At 40.3% G+C, this 24,555-nt stretch overlaps 1 protein-coding gene, 2 long non-coding RNA genes and 1 other non-coding gene across 5 annotated transcripts in view; 2 read left to right on the forward strand and 2 right to left on the reverse strand.

Annotated features, from left to right (window-relative positions):
- The window catches only part of EPB41L4A (erythrocyte membrane protein band 4.1 like 4A), a 218,612-nt gene extending 209,768 nt beyond the window's left edge, over positions 1-8,844 (forward strand). For both annotated transcript variants that reach the window (XM_010971499.3, XM_010971500.3), the window contains 5 exons: positions 1,777-1,824; positions 2,479-2,547; positions 3,716-3,826; positions 4,841-4,922; positions 8,623-8,844. In XM_010971499.3, the coding sequence (XP_010969801.1) occupies positions 1,777-1,824; positions 2,479-2,547; positions 3,716-3,826; positions 4,841-4,922; positions 8,623-8,751 (439 nt within the window). In that variant the 3' untranslated portion in view covers positions 8,752-8,844. The remainder of the gene's footprint in view (positions 1-1,776; positions 1,825-2,478; positions 2,548-3,715; positions 3,827-4,840; positions 4,923-8,622) is intronic.
- A 40-nt stretch (positions 8,845-8,884) lies between these two features.
- Positions 8,885-12,852, reverse strand: LOC141577067 (uncharacterized). Its single transcript, XR_012505585.1, has 4 exons — positions 12,316-12,852; positions 11,800-11,873; positions 11,250-11,406; positions 8,885-9,140 (listed from the first exon to the last, which is right to left on the reverse strand). It is a non-coding gene; the product is annotated as an uncharacterized LOC141577067 (long non-coding RNA).
- LOC123613311 (small nucleolar RNA SNORA13) lies at positions 11,949-12,083 on the reverse strand. Its single transcript, XR_006720691.1, has one exon. It is a non-coding gene; the product is annotated as a small nucleolar RNA SNORA13 (small nucleolar RNA).
- A 138-nt stretch (positions 12,853-12,990) lies between the features above and the next one.
- Positions 12,991-24,555, forward strand: part of LOC141575272 (uncharacterized) — a 244,394-nt gene continuing 232,829 nt past the window's right edge. The window contains exon 1 of the long non-coding RNA XR_012502739.1: positions 12,991-13,359. This is a non-coding gene — a long non-coding RNA (uncharacterized LOC141575272). The remainder of the gene's footprint in view (positions 13,360-24,555) is intronic.

Genomic DNA, 24,555 nt, shown 5'->3' on the forward strand with positions numbered 1-24,555 from the left:
ATGTCTGGAGACATTTCTTGTTGTCACCCCAGGAAGGTATTGTTGGCATCTAGTGGGTAGAGGCTACTGATCGTCCTGTAGTGTACAGGCCAGCCCTCAACAGTTGAGAATTATCTGACCCAAAACGCCAGTAGTGCCGAGGGTGAGACACCCTGCTCTTACTTGAAGATAGCTTCATTATCGCACCTTCCTGAAATAAGAATGATTACCTGTAGAATAGCTTCCTAATCTAAATGTTATGTGCTTCTTTGGATTATTGGGTGACTTTCTGTGAGAATTGGATGCCAGTGTATGATTGCAACGGAACCATCTTTCTCTGGGAACCGAACAATAGCGTAGTGCTTTTTAATATTAGCACCTTCTCTGGCAAAATCATTGAATGGGTTTACATATTGTCTAGTGAATCAGACCAGCCAAATGTAGGAAAGGCAGATTCCATAGAGGAAATCCTTCCAAAGAAACATTTCTTAAGGTTTTTTTAGCTGTGTAGTTTTATTCTTATAACAAATGCTACATTTAACAATATCATATTTTACATGTCTGAGACCAAGGCTTCATCCCCTCCCTCTTATCTTCTGTGTTTTGACTCCTTTTGAGTTGATTAAAAGGTCTACAGACAGGTTCCCCACCCCACTGCCAAAGGAAAATACCACTTAGTCAATTCAATTGCTAAAAAAGTAGCTTATTGTATTCTGTGGGCTCAGAAAGCCCTACCAGAATGCCTCAATGGTGCCCTTATTAACTGAGAAAAATGAAAGGAATGGTAGTATCATATGCTGAAAGTAACACTGAGCCCAGAAATGCTGAAACAGATTATGAATGTTAAATTCCACAGGACAGAGTATATTGGTGGCTTTGTTTAGCTCAGGGCCTCTTAATTGTTAGGGTTTGGGTCTTTTCTTTGGGCCTTTATTAGACCTTGGTTCTCTTGAAAGGACTGATGAAAGCGTATCATTTTCTCACTAGGGAAAAAAACTCACTCTGTGGCAGCAATTGCTGTGATAATAGATTTCCAGTTTTCATTGCAGTTATGGGGAGTGTGAATGCTGGCTTTGAATTTTTTATTCTAGGAAATTAAAGTTAGTGATTCAATTTCTGTTCAAGTAGTTCTTGGAGCAGAAGAGATTTTGAGGGGTCCGTGGAGGGAGAAGAGAGAAATGGGATAGAGATGAGCTTGTGGGGGGTGGCAGCACAGGCCACGGGTGTGTTCCGGCATTTGTGGGCACATGCCTTGACTGGGAAATGCAACATCAGATGTAATGAACAAGCAAGGATGGCGGGTCAGTGGTGCACGGTCTGCTAAGCTGGCTGTCCCACCATCTTCTTCTCCCTTGTGGTGCTGTTTCTACTAGGTAATTACAGATCATGCTGGGATCTTTCACATTAATAAAATCTGGATAAATTCTTTACCTTAACTTAGGAGTAGCTAGAAGGACCAGAAACAGAAGCCCTGAATTGTTCTTCTTTGTCAAACCACTACTGGAGGGTGTATGAATTTGTCCCTGTGGTTCTAAGCTCTCATTAACGGAAGCCCTGGTTATGGCTGCTTTTTACGTGGTTTTCCTTCAGTGGGCTAGCAGATAAATTAGCTGGTATCTGTGTACTAACCATCTCACATTAGTGCTCCCTGTCCAGTCTTTCCTTGTCTGGTGTCAGCTGGTGAAGAAGAACTTCACAGTCTGAAAACTGTTAATGTTGTAGCTCTGCTAAAGTTAGCTATTAGGTCGTTAGATGAAGCATGTTTGCAGAGATGAGTGTTGTTTTTTCTGTTTATAGGAGAAGTCCCGATATCCAAGCAAAAGAAGAGTTATGGAAGCATATTCAGTGAGTACTTTTTTTTTTCCCCTTCATTGTTTTAAGACCCATGTGGTTTTAAGGCATTAAAAGGAAGACCACTGACACTGAGAGGTAGCCTCGGGCTGAAGCCTGTCACATGGTCTTCACTGCCATCATTAAGGACCCAGTGGTGGTGCCTTACCACACCAGCAGACCTCTGTAGGCAGCCCTGACAGCTCCCTCCTAAGGCCAGTCAGCCTCGCCTGTAAATGAGCCTCAGACAGGCCAATATTGTATAAATAAATACCAAGAGAAAGAGAGAAGAAAAAAAAAAAAAAAAAAAAAAAAAAGAAGACCCCTGCTACAGGAGAGAGAAGCAGATCTTTCGTAGGGAAATGAGGGATGGCTGGACAGTCACCTACTTTCTGGATATAGAAAAATTGCAAGATGGTAGAGGAGCTACAGAGAAGGTTTTCCTCCCATTTTTTCTTTGAATACATCCTAGTTTTTGTGTGTGTGTTTGTTTTTCCAACCCAGCCCTATCATCCTAGTTTTTAAATCTTTGTTTCTGGCTTGTGTCTCTTAGTTTCACTAACAGTGTTTTGAGACAAGATTAGAAAGTGAAAACTCACCTGCCAGTTGTGAAGGGTGTTAGTGTTTATACCAGTACTGAAACTAATTCTCTTGCTTATTTCCCTGTAGAAAGGAACTTGTGGATCCTTCTGGATTGTCAGAAGAACAGTTAAAAGAGATTCCATACACTAAAATAGAGTATGTCTTTGAAAATCTTTTTATAAAAGTTTTGTTAATACTTACATGAGTAATCCACTCTTACTCTTTAGTGGTGGTCCATGCAGTGCTTTGTCTTTACATTTTAAGCAAAATTAAAAATAACTAGAGAGGAGGAAGTAGAAAAGAGGGTATAAAAGCTAATTATGCGCATTCTGTATTGAAATCACCATCTCTCTTATTAACTGCCTGTTTGTAGGTGGTAGGAACAAGGGGGCTTTTGATGATTAATGTCAGTTTTAAAACATAAGTTCTTTTTTTGAGATGTTTATTGATTAGTAACAAAGTGTCTTTTTATTCATTACTTTAACACAAAGAGAAATTATGTTGGCCACAAAACCCTGTCATATAAACCCATTGCAGAATTAACTCATTGCATGTGCTTCATGAGAGCATCACGGATTCTCTAATCACTACTTAGTGTAGGATGCAATGGAAGATGACATAATGGGTTAAGAAAAAGTGGGGCCGACTTCGTTGCTTTATTTCCCTTCCTTAACCCATGCTTTCTTCCCACTGCAGTCCAGTTGCAGGTGGGTACACCCCCCCCCCATCTTTACATCAAAGATTGAATTCCTAATGTTAGTTACTAGGACAGTGACCAACTTCTTGTGGTAGGAATGCCATTTTGTCTGCATTGTAGATTTTTTTCTCCCACACTATTGGATAGGATTCAACTGCAGGGACTATTTCATTACAACTTGATTTTTTAAAAAATTCATATGCAAGTATATACATATGTTTTTGACCCTTGAACAACATGGGTTTGAGCTTCATGGGTCCACTTAAACTGGGATTTTTTTCACTACATAAGTACAACAGTATTATAGGATCCCAGTTGGTTGAGCCCCTGGAGGGTGGACTGGAACATTACAGGAGATTTTTCGACTTTGCTCAGGGTCAGTACCCCTAACCCAGCATTGTTCAAGGGTCAACTGTACTATAAAGTTTTATTTTCATGGATGTGGAGGCAGTTTTCTTTTGTTAACTTGTGAAATTTAAGCCACTTAGGCTTTACAAGCTCAGAGGGACCAAGTTGCTTTTTAGAAGTTTATTATTCCTTCGCAGTTTCAATATTAAGGAAAAACTCCAAATTGCCCCATTCTGACTTTCGGTTGTTTGTCTCCATGGCTTCTGCTTGCTTGTTCAGGACTCAAGGTGACCCGATCCGCATCAGGCACTCTCATTCCCCGCGAAGTTACCGCCAGTACCGCAGGTCCCAGTGCTCGGATGGAGAGCGGTCGGTTCTCTCGGAAGTGAAGTAAGTGGGCGGCCGTCATCACCCCCGGGCCCGCAGGACAGCGCAGTGCGCTGGAACTTTGTGCAGTGATGGAGCTGTTCTGTGGCTGTGGAGTACTTGACATGTGGCTAGTGTGACCTAGAAACTAGAGATCTAATATTGTTACTTTAAATTAATTTAAATTTAGCCTTGTGTGGCTGGTGGCTACCATGTTGGATAGCGCAGACCTAGGCAATACTTAGGCTGAATCATGGCCCTTACAAGCCATGCGCTGAAGCTTTTAGAAGAAAGAAAAAAATGCATGAATTATTTATTCTGAGTAATAAATGCAGCCATATTTGAGAGATGTTGGCATAAGAATTTCTTTCTGATGATATTTTGTCTTTTACTTCAGCAAATATCATATATTACAGTAGTTTGTGTCTTTGTGTTATTTAGTTTTTCTTTTGAGGAAAATGACCATATCGCAGCTTGACACAATAAATGAATGTGTTTACGAAATCATTATGCATACATTTGTAAAAGTACTACAGTCATGGAAATTCATGTACTTGTTATTGCTGGGTAGGAATGTTACTCTGAATTAAGGCTTAAAACTGCGATAAACATTGGGAAATAAGCTAACCTAGCAGAGAGAGAGATAGGCCAGGTTTTTAAGTTTATTTTTATTTTGCTTGTAGAATGTAGAGCATTGCTGTCTGTAGCTCCATGGGTTTATAGAAAAGAATAAATGGCCAATAAGTGTTTCTGTAGAAACAAAAATCCATTTATACAACATATCACAGTAAGAAAAGCACATGGAAACCATACCTATGTTTTTATCCTTTGTTCTTCTATATATTTGCTGTGATTTGGGGCAAGATTCTTAACCCGTCGAACATAATTCAGAAACACTTACTAGATGCCTCTCTGTGTAAAGCACTGTAGTAGGCACTGTAAGCACTACAAGGGTATGTAAAACACAAGACCTTTCCAGCTCAGCTTGTGACTCCAGGTACTGTCTAAGTCGTTAATTCTAACACTCACTTTCTGCAGTTCAAAAACGGATCTTGTTCCTCCACTTCCTGTGACCCGTTCTTCAGATGCTCAGGGTTCTGGTGGCTCCACAGTTCATCAGGTAGGTAACATTAAATTTTTAAGAAGGTGTTGTACTGAAGATAAGATTCTGTGTTTTAAAAAACATGTACCGAACATGGAAGGAGAGGGAAGCAGGGGTGCATGATCAAAACAAGGCACAACTGGGAAGAGTTACATTGGGAGTGAGAGCTAGGAGAAGTGTGAGGTCTAAAGTGATCTGAGGCTTGAGACAGAGCCAAGGATAACAAAGATTGTAAGACTGTTTGGAGCCAAAATAAAGGAACAATGACTCCACTCATTTAAAAAAGTACTTTGAGATATTTTTTGGAGCCAGAAAAACAAAGATAAAGTGGTAGACTCAGAGGGGCAGACATTCTATTGTCAACTGATGGCAGACAGGAGAACTACACAAGTCTTATTTTATTTCTGTCTTCTCCATCAAAGAGAATTACTTTTGTTTTGGAAATGTTTTAAAAGATGTGGTCAAAAGGGAATTCAAGGACACAGCAAAATACCCAGGTGCCTTAACAAAATCAATTTAACACTCAGCTGAATTAGATTTATTAGGGGAGCAGTGTAGCAAACATTTCAGCAAAGTGTTTGACATCATCTCTCATGGTCCGTTTTTTAATGAGATGGAAAAAAATGTGGGCTGTTTAAGATTGATGTATGGATTGACATCTGGTTAAACAATTACTTTAGAAACAAACTTGATGTTTGTAATGAATCAGTATCAGCTTGTTTGAAGGGGATTGTTTGGATCATGGATCTCTTCAAAAGGCAATGGTAACTACTCTCTCTCCCATAAAATTGCATGTAAGCATATATTTAATGTGCATAAGCATAAAATTCAGGATGTTCATGGACAACCTAAGAACCTTGACTCCAGTGTATCCATCATGTAAAGCCCTGTGCATGTCCTGCTTAATTTTTGTCAGTGACTTGAGCAAGGGCAGAAAAAGCCTGTGCTAATTTAGGTTAGGTTCCCTAGGAAGAGATCTTGGGATGGAGGTTTACATGGAGGAAATTATTGGAATTATTAGGATCCACATTTGTTGGGGAATAAAAGGCAAGAGTTGAACTGAGTGGTATTGTCCCAGTAGAGGCATCAGCTGATCCCATGGGGAGCTCTGGAACTGAGTCACCCGACTTGGAGACAAGGGGGCTGGGTTTTACATACTAGCACTCACCCTGTAGCAAGTGATGGGATAGAGGCTGCCCCTGGGAGGGGCCTGGCCTTGGTCAAGGTGGCTCTTTAGAGCCCAGGGCAGTTCCTGGGAGGGGCTCCATTTTGAGCCATATGGCAGCCGCAATCCCAGCTGCAGGGGAGTGGAATGCCTCAGTCTGGAAAGGAGATCTGGGTGGTTAACTACACCTTTCACTCAAACCTGTGTAATTTTTGACTAGATAAATCTGGGAGAGCTAATAAGTTGTCCAGACAATCTGTTTCAAGTCAGTAGCACTGAAAAAACTGGCACTGATGATTCATAGTCGAGGCTTCTCACTCAGAAAGGACCTGCGTTGGTGTCTCCTTGTCTCCACACACCACTTGTGTGATGTTGAGCAGTTGTTCAGCTTCTAAGCCTAAACTTCTATGCAGTGTAGGAATAACCTACCTCTTAAGGTTACTGTGAGGATTAATAAGCAATGTTATTTTTCAGAGTGCCTTTTTGTCTTAAATTTAAGTTGGCTTCAGTACAAATGGGAATTGCGTTGTAATTTTGCTTTTCCAGCTACTCAGGACTCCCTAATCACCATCATTTAGGAATCTCAAAAAACTTAAATTATACACCTGAAATATTGAAAGAATAGCTATTGGTTCGGTACATACAAGAACAACTCACATGCATCTTGTGATCAATGGCACTGATTCTAAGCTTGTCTCTGAGACACCTTAGATTTTTGAATTCAGCAACTATCTCATGAGCACATCTAAGGAGTGACAAAGCACTGATCAGGGCAGTCAACGAAATATAGCCCATGGGCTGAATCTAATGTGCTCTCTGTTTTTGTACAGCCCAGGAACTAATTGTTTCTATTTTTAAAGGGTTATTGTTGGGGAGGGCACATAACACATAAAAATAAACAGGTAAAACAATAAGAAAAAATTAGTTAATTATTATGAAGAGACAAGGGTCTGAGTTAGAAAATGAACATATGACCTTACTTTAGATAGAGAGGGTAAAGGCCATCTCAGAAAGTGAGGTGTAAAGCTGAAATTCACAGGGGAGAAGAGCCAGCCACATATGACTGTGGTTGGAAAAGCATGGGGAAAAAGGCTGAAGCTGGGAAGGGCCTGGGCGTTTGAGGTCTGAGCATAGTGAGTGAGGGAGAAGGGGGGCAGGTAATGCGGGGCCTTAGATGCCATGGGAAGAGTTTGTTTCGATCTTATTTTATTATATTCTAAGTGCCAAAAGGAAACCACTGAACTGGTTGCCATGTGGAGAAAGAATGCAAATGACATGGGGAAGCAGGAAAGCTGCATTTCCTAAATAAGTTCCATGATGATGCCAGAGTTCTGGCAGTGGCTTGGCCTGCCTACACCTCACCTCGCTTTTTCATGCAGAAGCTGGTAAAGTGGATTAGAGCCTTTAATTCATTTTCCTTAAGGTCTGCAGGCAGAAGAGACAAGTTCAGTCCTTAACAAATGTACAAGAAGGGAGTGATTCCTCAGATACATTAGTTCTCTATCCCCCTGCCCTGACACTCTCATGCTCTGGGGTCCTCCTACCTCTCTGGTTATTTAGAAATCTTCCATCCCAAATAGATCATGTCTCATGCTCCAAAATTATCTTGATTCATATTTCCCATGCTTAGCAGAATTGTTTCATCAGCGCTTCTTTGAGTATGAGTGAAACAAATCAAGGCAGTCACAGAAACAAATAAAAGACAACTTCTCAGAGGGTGGCTTATTTTTAGCCCAAATGAATCTCAAAATAATAGAATTCTGGAGTGTAGCCCAGGATGTGTGGGGAGATACTTTAGGGAAATAAATATGCTTGTCAGCCAGATCTACTGACAAGTTAGGCCATCTTTAAAGGGAGGTAAGAGCAGGAAGGTGCAGCAGGGGGTGCTGTGTGAGGCACCTTTAGTGTCATTCTCAGGGCCTCCACCTGGGGCAGTGGGACATGTATATCACCCACTTCCAGAAGCTGTGGGTGTAGTGCTCAGGTTTGATAGCTCCACTCCCATTTCTTCATGATGGGGTCCTTAGAGTCCAAGTCTCCTTGAGGGTCCCCCAGCCTACAAGGAGCTCCAGCCCCAAGTGATGGAAGCCCCCAGGGCATTGTGTTGTGGGGGTTTCATTCAGTGACTACTGGAAATATAATCAGGGAAGATTACAGATTACTCTCAATTGCCCATTCTATTCATCTCTCTGCCCCTCCCTTAAAAAACGGGAGGCCTGAGAGCCTGGTTTAGGAATAACTAGAAAAGAAATTACACTTGCTTGAGGAATGGATCCAGATTTATGCCAAATTTTCATGAATAAAATTTATTATGCATGCAACTGTCAGAGTAACTTTAAGATTTAAACATATAATCTTCATGTTGCTTATCACAGTTAGCTGTTTAAATAAAGAGAATATTTAAACAGCTTTTAGGAACCTTGCCTAAATAATTGGTAACTCAATGTCTTAAATGTAAGAAATCTTAGTTATTTCTGATGTGTTAATAAAATTGACTTGGCTGTGTTTTCTTCTCTGAATCTTACTTTGTTTTTCAAACATACTCTCTTCTAGAGAAGAAATGGGTCTAAAGATAGCCTAATTGAAGAAAAATCTCAGACATCTACAAGCAATCTGGCTGGAAAACACACAGCCAAAACAATAAAAACTATCCAAGCTTCACGCCTCAAGATAGAGACTTGATCCCAGTGAAGAAGGGCTTGGGATGTGGGGTGGGAAGGGTTTGTGTGCCACCTTTACTTTGAAACTGTGAATTATAATTATTCAAATCTCAGATTTGCAGCAGTGTTTCTTCAGAAGAAAATAATGGAGTCTGTTGCATCTTTCAAAGGTTTAACTACAGCATATTTGCGCCTAAGGGCCTTTTTATTTGGTGACTGGAAGGATAGTAGTCTTGTAAAAAGTTAGTCACTTGATGCCATGTTTTCCTTCCTGGAAACTCCAAGTATCTTGTGTCTGTCACAACCAAGACCAGACGCTTCCATCAAGTTCCTGGACTGCAGCTGGCTGGCTGTGCAGTAGCACACCAAGTGGGATGAGAAGGTTCTTCCCAGCTCTGGGTGGACCGCTGCCTGTGCACAAATGCATAACTGAGATGTCACTTTCAGACTGCAGATACATTTTTATTCATACAAATCTGTTCTTTGTAATACTGTATTTCGTGGCATTAAGTTCCACCGGTTATTTACAAATGTTCAAAGTCTTTTTGTTAAGTATTGCTTTTAATTTCTAATGTCCTTGTGTTTTCAGAAAAAAAGGTTCATATGGATTTCAGTTGACCTCAGCTTATAAATTCTTGACCCTCAACCTCAAATGGTTCCTCCAGCCTGCCTGGCTATCTCTTCCCCTCTAACTATCCCAGAGCTTTCCTCTGCAGATGGCTGCAGTCTACAGGGAAAATATACTCCTGCAGGACATCTTCCGTCTTCTCATTACCCTACAGACAAGCCTCTCCATGGTGGCCATAAACCCACATCCTTCCTTTTCTCCTGCCCCCTCTACCTTTGCTTTGGAACCCATCTCCTTCAGCCTCCCCATCCTTGCTTTCTCCTTTATCAATATAGCCAGGCTTCCTCTCAGCTTGATCCTGTTTAAGGCTACCATGTAAAAAAGCCAGCCAGCTTTCACCACACCTCCCGCAGTTTCCTCTCCCATTGCAAGTGTCTTGAAGATTATCTGTAGCCAGTGCCCTAACCTTAAGTCTTATCTCAGACCACCTCTAATATGGATAAAACATCTCCACCAAGGCAGGCCCCACTATAATTACCTTCATGTCAACAAATCCCAAGGTTAACTTTTAGGCTGCCTTGCTATTTTCTTTCATGTAGTTCCCATTGTTTCAACCATTCTATCCTTTGCGGCTTACTTTATTCTACCTCACAATTCAGTTGAGTTTCTCAAACCTAGGCCCTCTTTCTCTACTGCAGTGGATGGCATTTATTCCTACGGCCTTAAGGTTTATTTCTATTACTTAGATTACAGACCAATGTTCTACTAAGAGGTCACTTAGATTTCTAAAGCAATTCAAATTAACTAGTTCAGAACGCTGGTCCCCAGCTGGATTTGGGCTATGATGCTTGGGAATGTACAAGACTACACACCTAGCAGTCATTATGGACACATCCTCTACTATGGAGTCCCGCCTGCTCTAGTTCTCGCTTCCTTAATTTTACCACCACCTTACTCCAAGGTGGTTATCTCTTGCAGTTGGCCTCCAACTGGCTCACCAGCACCCCTCTTCTTGCAAATTTGCATTTTTAATCATGGATTTCCCCTTGCTTTAAACAGAGCCTTACTGGTTTTCAGCCTCATTTTATTTTATAACACCCACAGCTGCCATAAAGGCCACCTTCAAGCTTCATTAAGCACTCAATGCTTGTCTAAATGAGGGTACTTAAGAGGGAAAGAAGTCACAACAGTCAGAAATCTAGACTTACGGTCATACCCATTTTTTAGCTAAGGTCTCTGTACATGGCATGGGATCAACTCTGCCTTGCAAAAATGAGACTTTTGACAGTCTCAACTGCTTTGTCAGGTTTCCCAGATTTGGTCAAATCCTATCATGCATGGAACTTATCTCACATTTAACTGTGATGACATTTCCTCCATTCAACTGTAAGCTTCCAAAGGAACTATTTCTGCACACCATCGTGTCCCCAACTCCTACTACAGCTTTCAATAAATATTTTGAATGCCCAAATACAATATTTGTTCTTTCCAGTGAAGTGAAAGCAGATGACATGCTTAGTAAGAAAAAAAAAAAAAAGTAACGCAAGGGAGAGTATAGCTCATGTGCAGAGTGCGTGCCTAGTATGCATGAAGTCCTGGGTTCAACCCCCAGTACTTCCATTAAAAAAAAAAAGAATTAAATAACCTAATTACACCCCCACCTCCAAATAATGCGGTAACAATATAAAGCATACCTGTGACCTAGAAACCAACCAGTGTAGTTCAGCTCATCATATATGAGGCACTAGAAGGAAGCACTTATTTCTCCTGCCTAGCATAATCCTGTATTTCATAAAACTGTATCAGTCACTGATAGCACTGAATATTAATCTTAAATGATGGGATTTAATGTAATTTTCAAGTTGCTGGGAGAAGAGGGAAGGGAGGATACCCTTTGATCTTTCAGGGAAAGCACACTATTTTCTGGCAGTTAATCACCTTATCATACAAACCTTCAAGAAGCACACTAAATTTCTTTATTTATGGCCCCACTGTTTTATATATACACTTATGGACTGTCCAAAACAGTAATTTTATCATTCCTGGAAATTTTAAATAATCTAAGCAGCTCCTGAAGATCAAGTTTTCAAATTCCTCACCAAGGACATCCTAAAAGAAAAAATAAAGCATTCAATTTGACAAACATTTACACGCACCATATCTTAAAAGCTTCATAATACTCTCAGTACATACTGCCACACTACTGATTTAAGGTATGCACTTCTGGACTTCAAATGCCAACCAAGATTTGGCAAGTGGTTTTTTAAAATTTGGCTACTACTCGTAAGATCATGTTATCTTTAGATAATTGTGATAAATAAGCTGACAAGAGGCTATCCCATTTGCAGTTAACCTGTTTATAGGTATAGTAGTACTAATGAGCCATTAATACCTAATCTAAATTAATACCCACTAGAAAAGTCATCCCAATCTAGAAAGGTTAAAATTCACATTACAAATAACTGCAGTATGACAACTTCTACTTCAACAGTATCACCGTACCTTAGGCCATCTTTGTGCTTCCAGATAGTTAAGTATTCAGCTAGCAGCAGTCTGCTTCAAGCATCCATTTTCACCTGAACAAAAATTAAAACTGGTTAACAGAAACATACACACGTTGGCAGAATCAAATTCACATGTGTAAATGACGTAACTGTTACTTACGCAGCTCCTACACCAAAGATATCAAATACAAGGGCAGGTAATGGCTGCTTAAGTGTTTGATTTACGCCTTTTTTGACACCACATTCACTAGTTTCCAAAAGTGAATGGGCAACACAAAGGCTGCAAGAAAACCGCGTACGGAATACCGTATGGCACAAAGTTGCTGACACCAAACAACTGGCTGAGAGAAACTGTTCTGTTAATTAGCGCTGAAAGGGGAATTAATCCCAGCTCTGCATTTCCTCTTAAGATTCCGAATCCGAGTAGGTAACGAAAACCGAATACAAAATCTTAAATGGCTAGTTTTAAAATTTCGAGGCAACTGGTCTTTTTCGCACGAACATGAAAACTCACCTGCAAAGTTGGTGATACTAGATTGCCGCCAAGTTCTGCACCCTGAGACGGTTGTCAAATCTAAACCTTAAATGGCACTTTACTTCTGCGTTGACCCGATGTCACACTGACACGGTAGGCATAGGTGCAGTTATACGGTGAGGCCCTCCCTTTCACATGCAAGAAATTCTCACTTCTATTAAAAAGCCCCTGACATACAGCCGATGACCAATAAATGTCCTCAACCCCATTGCCCGATCTGCCGGCGTGGGAACGCAGGTCGGGGCCGCCTGAGGTCCCACGAACAACGTGGCGCGGGGCCAGACCAGTCCACTGCCCTCCATGCATTCAGGGACCGGGACCCTCGGACCGGGCCCGGCCGCGCCGGGCACCATTCAGCCACGCGCCCCTGCCCGGCACCCCGACCATCGGAGGCCAGGCGGCCGTGAGGCCCAGGCCACCCGTTGTCCCGGGCCACCCATCGTCCCGGAACCCGCAGCACAGCGTAACACAGTCCGAACAAGCGCGGACGCTGGAAAGGCTGCCGTGCCGTCCCACAATGCTTTTCTACGACTGGAAGGATCCACTGTCCGAGGGGCGGGGGAGAGCGGACTGTACCACCGGCTGCCGAGCCCTCGCGAGACGCCGCCGTGTGGCGGGAGGGCGAACTGCGCAGTGATTGGCTGAGGGCGGGGCTCCACGGGGAAAGAGCTCTGAGGAGGGAAGGTTCTCGCACTGAGGCCTCGTGGCGTCTCGCGACCCGTCCTTTCCGCGCAGGAGGAGGTTTTATCCAGTGTGCTAAACAAGCACCTGTCTTCTCCGTGTCCAGAGCACACGGTCAGCGTGAGCTGCGGGTGTAGCCCAAAGGACTTGAGACCTCGTTGTTCTGTGGGAGGACAGACAGCTCACCGTCTCCAGCTGAGGAAGAGTAAGGTCATTAATTCCAGAAATATGTGTTGAGTACTTACTGTGCTTCACGCTCGTTTCTAAATGCCAGGGAATCAGATGTGAATGGGACAGACACGCTCTCTTACGTTCCGGTTGGGTGAGAAAGACACTGAACAGGTAACGTGGACACTGTAAATCCGTATAGTGTTAAGTGCGGAAGGAAACAAAGGAGGGTAAAATGTGACAGAGCCGCGGTGTCCCGTTGGAATATAGTGCCAACCACGAATGTCATTCTAAATTTTAGAAATGCCATATAAAAAAGTAAAAAGGAACAAATTAAATTAAAGAGTGATTAAACGTAGTTGCCGAAAAAACAGCGTCTGCACCCCCAGGAAAGTGAATCCAAACTCGGAGGCAGAGTTTTGGGCGCAAAGAGCAGCTTTATTGCCTTGCCCCGCCAAGGGGAGTCACGGCAGGCTACTGCCCTGGAAACTGAATCCATCTTAAGAGTTGGGGTCTTGGGGTTTTATAGAAAAGCTGGATGGAACAGACAGAAAAGGTGACAAAATCAGAGCATTTTACAGGGTGTTCTCTTCCATCTTGATAAGAACTTGCTGTTGTTATGGAGGAATTTAGGAGAGTCTGCCCTTTTTCTTCAGGTTTGGTCCATGACCTTCTTTCAAGACCTCTAAAGTAAAAAAGGACTAAGTGATTCTAAGAAAAGAGTGCACAGGGTGGGGAGCTTGTTAGTCATAAGATCAGTTTAGCTAAAAGGACAGGTCTGAACAACTCAATAGCGATCTTGTTAGTTTTCTACTCTTTCAACATGTGCTGTATTATCACTTAAACATGTAATCAATGTCAAATTATTAATGATATATCTTGCATGCTTTTATTCCTACTAAATCTTCGAAGTCCGGTGTATATTTTATACTTCTCATACCTTTCAGTTCAGATTAGTCACATTTCAGGTACTCAGGGGCAGGCCTTGTCCAGGTGGCTGGAGCCATGGGAGGAGTCCAGGTGGCTGAGATGTAGCAGAAGAAACAGGCGTGAATCATACAGGGCTTGGTACCCGTGGTAAGGAGTTGGGTTTTGGGCTGAAATTTTAGAATTGATTATTACCACAGAAATAAAGTGGAGGTAGTTAATTGGCTCTTTCCTAATAATTATAACTGATCAAAGGGACAGAGACTGCAGTGGTTTGGGCTGTGTGGTAGCATTTGGGTCCCCTGTAAGTCCTAGTAGAGACCACATCCCAGCACCTTTGTTTCTTCTTACTGCCAAAAGGAAAAGGGAGCAGGCAGAGGAAGGGAGAGAAGTAAAGAGGGAGGAAAGAAAGAAAAAGAAAGAAAGCAGGAGGAAGGAAAGGAGAAGAATGAAAGAGGGAGGAAGGAAAGAAAGGAGGAGGAAAAGAAAAAGGAAATTCAAGCCCATAGCCCCATGATCATCACACAAGGACTAGCCTGAATGGTAACATCATGTTGGGACAGTGGGGACAACAGTCATACAGAAGTAAACGTGTAATGATCACAGGGAGGTAAATAACTCTCAGGCCTTCCTTAGGAAGTCTCTATAATGTCTGGGAAGAGAAAGGTTGGGGAAGGAGAGTGACACCTCAGAGGATGTGATTTAAAGACACTGAAGGGTACAATGTGAGCATTATAACAAATTTCAGTCTTGCCTTCTTGCTAGGGAAAGGCAGGGAGAGGAAATGTCCTCGGGCTGGAGCAGGTTTAGATCCTGCTCTGTCTCTACTCTTGTTCTTTTGGGTAAATGACCGCTTCTTTAAGCCCAGGGTTCCTCTTTCACAGGATAATACCTATTCCTATGTACTATGTAGGTTAAAGAATTAAAGAAAGGTTTGTTGAATCATCTAGGACTGTGAAGTACATAGTGACACCCAGTGAATGACTCTCATGAACTAGACTTTTCTTGTTTACTGCCACCCCAGGTATGGAATTTTCTTGGGTTGAGTTTTTAAGGTACAGGGAACTATACTGCTGTATTTCTTTTAATGGCTTGATATTTTTGTTCCCACCTTATTCTTTCCTATTCACCCCTTTATAACTCTCCCCTCAGCTCTGGATGGTTCAAGAATAGATAGACGGGAGGCATTTGTTTCAATTACTGGATTAATGTTGGCGTCAGGAAATTTATTCTAAATTCTTCATCTTCCTGTCTGCTTCAACCTCACAGAGTCTGGGGAGGAAAACCCAATAATTTAGCCAATGCAAGCAGAAAGGACATGAGAAAAAGATCAGGGATAGTTTCTACCTAGTTTTCTCTCCACCCTTTCCTGCCGGGGTGGAAGCGTTATGTAAGGATGTACAAGCTATGTTCATACAGTGTTAGTGCAGGCACAGAACAAACTCTCCTTGTTTGGCGTCATAGGCCGAATAATGGTCCCTCAAAAATGTCTACAGCCCAGTCCCTAGAACTTGTGAGTATGTTTCATCACACAGTAAAAAATGGGCTTTGCAGATGTGATTAATGTGAGGGACCATGAGATGAGATAGAAAATGAAGAGGAAAACAGAAGAGTCAGAGCTGCAGCAGAAGAGAAGTCAGGAGAGGGGCTCAACCTCCCATTGCTAGCTTTGAAGATGGAGGTCGAAGATCTTTGAAGCCTGAGTACAAACAGCTTCTAGAAGCTGGGAAAGGCCCTCAGCAGACAGCCAGCAAAGAGACAGGGACTTCATTTCTACAACTGCTGGAACTGAAGTCAGCCAACCACCTGAATGAGCATGGAAGCAGACTCCCCCCTGGAGTCTCCAGAAAAGAACACAGCCCAGCTGATGCCTTGATTTTAGCCCAATGAGACTCATGCCAGACTTCTGACCTACAGAGCTATTATCATAAACTTGTGCTGTTTTAAGCTGCTGAATTTGTGTTAATTTGTTATGGCAGCAAGAGAAAACTGATAACGCCCTCTAAAGGGTGGAGAGTGAGAAGTGGGCTGTTTTCCTTACCCAGCTTCTTATCCCACTCCAGTTTTCTCATCAGGAGCATAAATAAGATTTTAGATAAACTATGTGTATTTCATTTTAAGGTGTTTAATCCATATGGGTTGGCATTTTGTTTATGTTGGATGTTAGGGAATCTGATTTAGTATCCAACAGATATTAAATAATTTGAATACTTTTGATAATTTAAAATCATTTGTAGATTTTCTTTGGATTTTCTCTTTAAACATATCACCTGCAGAAGCTTTCTTTCTTTCTAATTATACTGTGTGTAAGTGTGCATGTGTGTGTGTGTGTGTGTGCACGTGTGTGTGTGTGCACGTTTGTGTGTGTGTGAATGCCCACACTAGTACATCTAGGACAATGTTGAATAGGGTGATAATTGACCTAGTCTTGTTCACAATTTTAAAGGAATGCTCTTGAAGTTTCAGCTTGTGTATGTGGTGTGTATGGCATTTTAATACATTTCTTACTGTTTATTGGGTTAAGGACGTTTCCTATTTTTAGTTTGCTAATAGTTTTTTTTTAATCATGAATGAATGTTGAATTTTATTTAATTTTTTTTCTGCCTCTGTTGAGATGAATGTATGGGTTTTTTTCTTGTAATTTGTTAATGAGGTAAATTGCATTAATACATCTTCTAATGTTGAACCAATCTTACATTTCTAGAAGAAACCAAACTTGTTTCAAGAAGTATTCTGTTTAGAATGACTGCATTTATGTTTATGGACAAGGTGGAATTGTGGTTTTCTTTCTCATATTGTCTTTGATAGTTTTGATGTTAAAATTATACAGATAGTTATTTAATATTAACTTGTTTCTGAAAATCAGATGTCCTATGCAGAAACATTAACTGGGAGCCTATTTCCATACTTCATTTTAAATGGTAAAATTAAAATGAGTTACTTCTTAACCCAAATCAGTTTCCTAATATGTAACTAAAATATACTAAACAAACCTCTATTAAATAACAAACTATACCATGAGGCTGTAAATGTCCATAACTTTGCTTCCTGATCACCAAACAGTATAGTTGTTAACAAATAGTTGCTCTGTCAGCATTTTGCATATTCTCTTTCATTGTTACTGCTTTTTTTGCTTGCTTCTCTCTCTATTAATCTTTAATATTTTCTCAACTTTTTTGGTTCTCATAGTATAAAACCAGGGTAAAAAGGACAATATGAGATATAAAAGGCACTATAGAAATGTGATAGAGAATGATTCACACTGAGTAGGATACTTTAGTGCTTTTATCACCAGTGACGTTTGTCTGGAACGTCCCCTTCACTGATACTCAGTATGCTTTCTGATTTGCTGACGCATAGTACAGCGAATCTTTTACCAGTTGTGTTTGTAATGTAACTCAAGGCATTTTCCACACCCTTGTTGTTGTTGTTGTTATTGGTAAAAATGTAATCGGTTTGGGGGTCCTAAATATAATATTTCCTATATAATAGCTGAAATGTTGTTTTAAGAGAGATGCATGTTACATGACGTTGGAATTGTTCTGTGGAGTATGCCCATACTAGTTTTATAAAATTAGTTGGAGAAATTTTCCTCTTTTTCTCTTCTCCGAAAAATTTAAATATAATGTTGGAATTATTTTTTCAATTAAAAAAATTAACCTCACTTCTAGAAACTATCTAGGTCTAGTATTTTCTTTGTAGGAAGATTTCAAACTACTAAGTTAATTTCTGTAATGGTTGTAGAACCATTCAGGTTTTTTCTTCTTTAGTCAGTTTTGGTATGTCATCATCCTTCTGAAGAATGTATCTGTTCCACCATGTTTTGAAATTTGCTGGTCCAGGAAGTACATAGACTCCAAACAAGATCAGCCTAAAGGGGATTACACCATGACACATTTTAATTAAAATGGCAAAAATTAAAGAGAGAATATTAAGAGCAGAAAGGGAAAAGCAACAGGTTACTTCAAGGGAACTCCCCTAAGGCTATCAGCTGACTTTTCAGCAGAAACTCTGCAGGCCAGCAGGGAATGGCATGATACATTTAAAGTGATGAAAGGGAAGAACCTACAACCAAGAATACTCTACATGACAAAGCTTAACATTCAGATTTGATGGAGATGTGGAGTTTTACAGACAAGCAAAAGCTTGAAGGGTTTACCACCACCAAACCAACTTTATAAGAAATGTTAAAAGAGTTTAGCACCACCAAACCAGCTTTACAAGAAATGTTAAATGGACTTCTCTAAGGGAAAAACAAAAAGCCACAACTAGAAACTTGAAAATTATGGTAGGAAAAATCTCATTGGTAAAGGCAAATATACTCTAAAGGTAATAAATCAACTATGGACGAAGCTAGTAGGAGGGTTAAAATACGAAAGTAATAAAATCATCTGTATCTCCCGTAAGTAGTCAAGGGATACACAAAACAAAAAGATGTAAAATATGATGTCAAAACTAGTAATTGTTGGGGGAAGGGAGTAAAAATGCAGTCAGCCCCTTGATATGTGTTAAATTAGAAGCCTACCTCTGAGGTCATAGCTGTTAAGATATACAAATAGTTTCTTTATTGGAAAGATTGGGCAGGTTTCAGTCTGCTGGTTCTGTTCTGGGCCTGGGGGGTTAGCCATGGTGAATCTGTGCCTGTCCTTTATGAACTGTATTTTAGATCCCTATGGCCATGTGGGTCTCATGGATACAAGTCCCACTGGCTTTCAAAACTAGATGTTTTGGGCACCCATCTTTCAGGTGAAGGTCTTAAGAGTTGGGGCACCAGATGAGGAGTCTAAACCCTTCATTCCTCAGAGAGAAGCTGGGAGTTGTGAGTTCCCTCCCAGCTGGGTTTTGCTGCACCAGGGATGGGGTTTATGGTGAGATTGTTTCTCAGATTCTCCTACTCAGTTTGATGCAGGTTTTTTGTCGTTTGCCCGTTGTGTGGGAGTCAGTCAGGTAGTTTTTGAATTTCTTTCAGACATTGTCTCATAATGTAGCTGTTGATTCGATGTGTCTGTGGGAGGATGAGGTCAAGAGCCTCTTAACTTATATTGCCATCTTGAGCCAGACCCCAATACTGACTTTCCAGCGTCAGTTATTTGAAATTATTTCCCCAGGGTTTCTCTTTGGTTCCTTTTCAAAGATGTAGGTTATTTGTGATATCTTCTGTTCCTTTGTTATGTACCCCGTTTGATTTCTCAAAATATATTAAACACACTCATTTGATATTCTTAAGGTCAAAAATGCCATAGTCTATAACTCTGTTTCAACTCATGGTCACATGTCTCTTTTCTTATAGGTTTGTGAATTTTTTTTAGCTGTAAGTGTTAGTGGATGGAAGACTTCCGCTTAGAATGGCGATCCCACAAAGGGTGGGTTCTTGTCCACTGGAAAAAATTTGCAGCCTCAGCAGAGGGACAGAGTGGAAGGCTGCCTTATTACTCAAGGGGAAGGACAAAAGGGCACTTAGCAGGGGAGAGGTAATCCCAGGTGTCTTGATGTAAGAACTTTGCCTTTGGGGTCTTGGCTGGGTCCTTTTATCTGTTCTCAGAGGCTTCTTGTTGTTTCACTGGCTGTCCTTTTTGTGCTCATTCGTCTGCTCATTCTTCTCTGTAGTGGAGCAAGCCCTTTACAGGAACAAGATTAAGCCAGCAGGACCCTCAAACAATGTGATCCAACAAGATTAAGCTGGCAGGACTTTCTGTTCCCTTAGGGTAACTTTTTCCATTACTCAAGCAAAGCATCTCCTCAGGCATAGGTTAAATTTAAACTTTTAAAGGATTCTCTAGACAGTGAGCCCGAGTTTCTGTTCCCTAGATCCCTGCCTCATAAGCATATGTTTTTTGGAAATTAAGCTGTGGTAATCATTTGGGTCTGCTCTTTTGGAAAAGATTTATGTCTGGTATTGCTGGGCATTTGGGGCACTGCTCCTGGGAGCACTGTCAGACCATCCCATCCACTCTACATCAGACAGAACGTGCTCTCTCCTGCATGACAGGGAGCTGCTCATTTTCAGGGGAAACATGTCCCTCCTGTTTCATCCTTCTTCATTATACGTGGGCTAATTATCTCCACTGTCTCTCTCTGTAGAGTGATTTACCCTCACCCCCTACTTTCTGGGTGGTTCACTTACTGAGGATGTTACCTTTCCGGCGTCGCAGCTTTATGTGTGGGTCGTTAGTTCCACTTCTTACCTTGCCCAGGCCTCATGTCGTACCTCCTAACTCCCATATGGTCCTGTGAAGCCTGAGCTCTAAGCCACCATGGATAGGTAGGTAGACGTCCCAGGCAAATGACAGCTCCAGAACTTGCTTTGGTTCATGCCATCTTTTATGTGTGGCCTCTGAGGACTTCCCTTATTTTTCAGCCAACTCAGCCATGCATTTAGAAAGACATTTTAAAGTATTTTATCCAGCATTTTAAATTATTCTGAATTAGGGGATTTCTCTGCATATCTCTTGCCACATTGCAGGCACAAAACACCTTTTGAGTTTCTTCATCAATTTGTTCCTTGAAAAACCATGCAGCATAAGAACGTTGGAAAGCTTATCACTAATCCTGCTTTTTCTACTAACAGCCTATCTGTAAAGGTAATAATTCTTCCCAAAATAATTTATAATTTAGAACAATTCTCACAAAGTCCCTTTATTAAAGTAACTTGGTTAAATTCTTTGGCAACCTAACAAAATTATTCTGAAGTCCATTTGGAATAAGAAACTGATGAGAATAGCCAGAACAATTTAGAAAAAGAAGAGTAATGGTGGAGGACTAACTCCTTCCTTATCACTCAATATTAAACATATTCTAACATTAAATACTAAAACATAGTCTCAACTTTATAAGATAATTAAATCAGCATAATATTGGCACAGGCACTCACCTGTCAGTGTAGTAGAAGATATAACTAATAAACCGTTCTCACTATATGTTAAATCTTAGTATGTCTTAAAGCAAACATCACAAATCATCAGAGAAAGGAGGGCTTAACTCACATATGTTGCCGGCAAGAGTGATTTGTCATTTTAGAAAGCAAAAAAGAATGTTACTCAATATAAATCAAAATAAGGCCTGTGTAGTTTAAAGAATTAAATGGAAAATAATCAAGTAATAGGCTAAGTGAAAATATTTGTTTGATGGTAGAAAGGACTTGCTAAACTTAACAATCAATGGCTGTTTCTGAAGGAAACTGCTTACAGTGAATGATGACATAGAAGAGAGACTTTTCTTACTTTTTTGGCTTGAGGAAGTATTACCTTTCAAAATAATAAATAGTATTTAAAAATAAATAAATGAAAGGAGTAAGAAAATAATAATCTTGATTTGGCAAAATTTAAAGCTTTATCTTTAATAATGAAAGAGAAATTCCATGTATCTATTAGCCAAATTCTTATAATTCTAACAAACATAATACTCAATAATAAAATATTCATGTTAATTCATATGAATACTGAGAATCCAGTAGGACTAAAGACAGAAAGAAATACTTCGCAAAAGAGAAACATGAATTCTGACATCTCAAAAAGTATTAATACCTTAAGAAATTCTGTGAAAAATATTTTTGTAACACTACTCATTTGTATAAATGCAAATTTATACCCCTAAATTTCCAATTTGTTTTTCTGATATTTATATGTTGATTTTTTTAAACTAAAAGCTAGGCAGGTCTATGTTTAGAGAGGCTTTGTCTCTTTCTTTCATTTTGTTCTTATTTTGGGATATGATTGAGCTTAAGTTTTTTTTCTTACTGATTTTTTATTATTCACTAATCATTATGCTTACTGTGTTCACATATAAGTGAAGTGTTTGAATAAGATATGGTTTGTCTTAACTTGGTTACCAAAGACTTCATGTAAAATCTCTTCTGCATCACCATTTTAGAAATCTTAGAGGAGGCACTGACTTGTGGTATTGAAGGTGATACTGCAAAAAGACTGCTGAATGAATACTAATTCAAGAAATTTAACGGGCCTGATGTTAGTACAAGCAGGAAACCACTAGGTGGCAGTACAAGCCAAGCACCAAATCCACACTATAATTTATAGACGCACATTCAGTTACTTTAACTGGAATGAAATTGGCAATTGAATATCCATGTTTGAGTAGAATCACCCTAGGTGTTTTTTAAACCCGGTTTTATACTAGTTTTTCAGAGATATTGCTTTGACTTTTTAAAAAATCTGGTCAAGTTGCATAGGAAAGACCTGTTTTAATATGCTATTTTGAGTAACCCAGTATTCCAGTCCAGGCAAAAATGAAACATCTTTCAGTAGTAAGAGTCCCTGTGCCACAGAACTATATGTCCTAAGCCAATCAGGAAAATAAAGCTGGTGCTTCTAGTCAGGATCCAGCCTGCCAGGAAATATACATAACAATTGGAGTTGAATTATTAATAGATGCTTCTTTTGTGGGTTATACAGCTCAATCTGTCTTAATTTTTTTTTAAGTCAGGTATGACTTGACTGCAGTGCTTAGTCACTTACTTTCTGGAAATAAATAGTTGCTAGATAAAAATAAGATTTTTTATTTTTATAACTAAATACATGTGGCATGTGTTTCATATTCATACATTTCCAAGGGTATTTTTAGGAACATGTGTTTCCATATCAGTAACTTTTCTCTTTCGTGGTGCTAGAGTCTTTCTTTGGGGGAACAGACAGCATTGGAAGATCTCCTGTGAGACCGGTGCTCCTGTGAGGCACAGTGTAGCTCCAACAGCACAAAACCCAAAACCTGTGTTTCTGATGAGTGGCTTTAGTTGTGTTAATGGTAATATTTGTTTTAGCCGCTGAAAGAGAATTCTGAGCTGATCCATTAGAGATTTGAAGTCTTTCTGCTGAATAAATTCAGTTCCTGAGTATCGAGGCAATTTGAAATTGAGCACACAGAACTTCTGTCAGGAATCTGTGAGAAATCATGAAGAACCAAGAAGGGCTGAAAGATGGGGGAAGTTTGAGGATTCTGTCCTTCAGACTTTCAGAAGGAAAGAGGAGCAATTACAGTGAACTCTGGTCTGAAACAACAAGCGTGCTCTCGAGTCTGTACTGTACTAGCAAGTAAATGATTGGTGAGGCCTTAGGAGCAGCATTACTTATTCATGAGCAACCAGAATGGGTTTAACATCCATCACAGCAAAAGTTCTTTTTTAACAAGGTGTTCAGACCTCCAGAGCTGGGAAGGGTGGAAAACCTAGAAATCCGAATCTGAATAAGGCCCGTGACTGAGTCTCTCGTTGTGCACCTCTGGCTGAAGTGAGGTGTGTCATTATCTATGTTGATAATTAGCTGAAAGTCTCCCAAGGGGATATTGTTTAATAAACTGATGTCAAATGGAGGGATAATTCTAGGGATGCCCTTGGCCTTTTCCCTTTAATCCTTTTTATTGGTGATTTGGATGAAGATGTTGAAGCGCTCTTATAAAATTTGAGATGATAGGAAGTTAGAAGAAATTGAATGGTCAAGTCCTAAAATCTCAGGCTACTTGAACTTGGTGAGTGTTAAAAGAATGATTTTAAAGAAAACATGTGTAAAGGCCACTACTTGCATCCTACAGTCAACCAGCATGTATACAGGGTAAGGCATATCTTAGCTGTAGCACATCTGGAAAAGACTTAAGGGAAGTCATTGGCAGTGAACATAGTATAAATCAGCTTGTGCCATGGCTGTCGGCAGAGTAAATGTTAACTTAGTTTTTATTAATCAAAAAGTGTGCTACGGTGAAGGAGGGAGATGTTCCCTCTTTTACTGGCTGGACCACTCTCTCTTCAGTTCTAGGTGCTGTACCTCAAATGGACCATAGGCAGGCTAGGGACTATTCAGTAAAAGGACAAGCAAGATAACAAGAACAATGCAAGCTGTGTTACAAAGGAAGTGGCTGAAGAACTGGGTATTAGAAAATGCAGTATTGGAAGGTGGAGTGACACTGGCATCACGTGTTTGGAACTCTGTCATGTGAGGGGGATTATACTTGTTCTGTGTGATCCCAAAGGATCAAATTAAGATCTAGGGGTGGAAACCTTAAAGAGGCAGTTCTGAGTTTCATACAATGATTTTCTGATGGTTGGAAATAATCCCAGATGCGAACAAACTATTTGAAGAGATGGTGATTTCTCCATCATTAGGGTGTTCAAGCATGGATGGGTAAGAACTTGGAAATATCTTAGCAACTGATAAGTAGTTGAATGGATTTAAAAGTCCCATCTAATTCTGAGAGTTTATAGTTATTTTTTAATGCATTATTAAGCTAACAGGAATCCTTAAGAAAAGTCATCTTTAAAAATTTCTCAATATTAATTTATCCCAATAATCCTAGTAGGTTTTATTTTTGTTTTTTTCTATGTCATTAGTCAGCAGAGACAGTATCAGGATTTTAAATGTGACTTTTCTTCCTATTGTCTCAGAGATATGGTCAAAGCCCCAATGCCAAGATAAACACAGTAGGTACCAAATACTTACA

Source organism: Camelus bactrianus, chromosome 3 (genome assembly GCF_048773025.1).
Source record: "Camelus bactrianus isolate YW-2024 breed Bactrian camel chromosome 3, ASM4877302v1, whole genome shotgun sequence".
NCBI lineage: Eukaryota > Metazoa > Chordata > Mammalia > Artiodactyla > Camelidae > Camelus > Camelus bactrianus.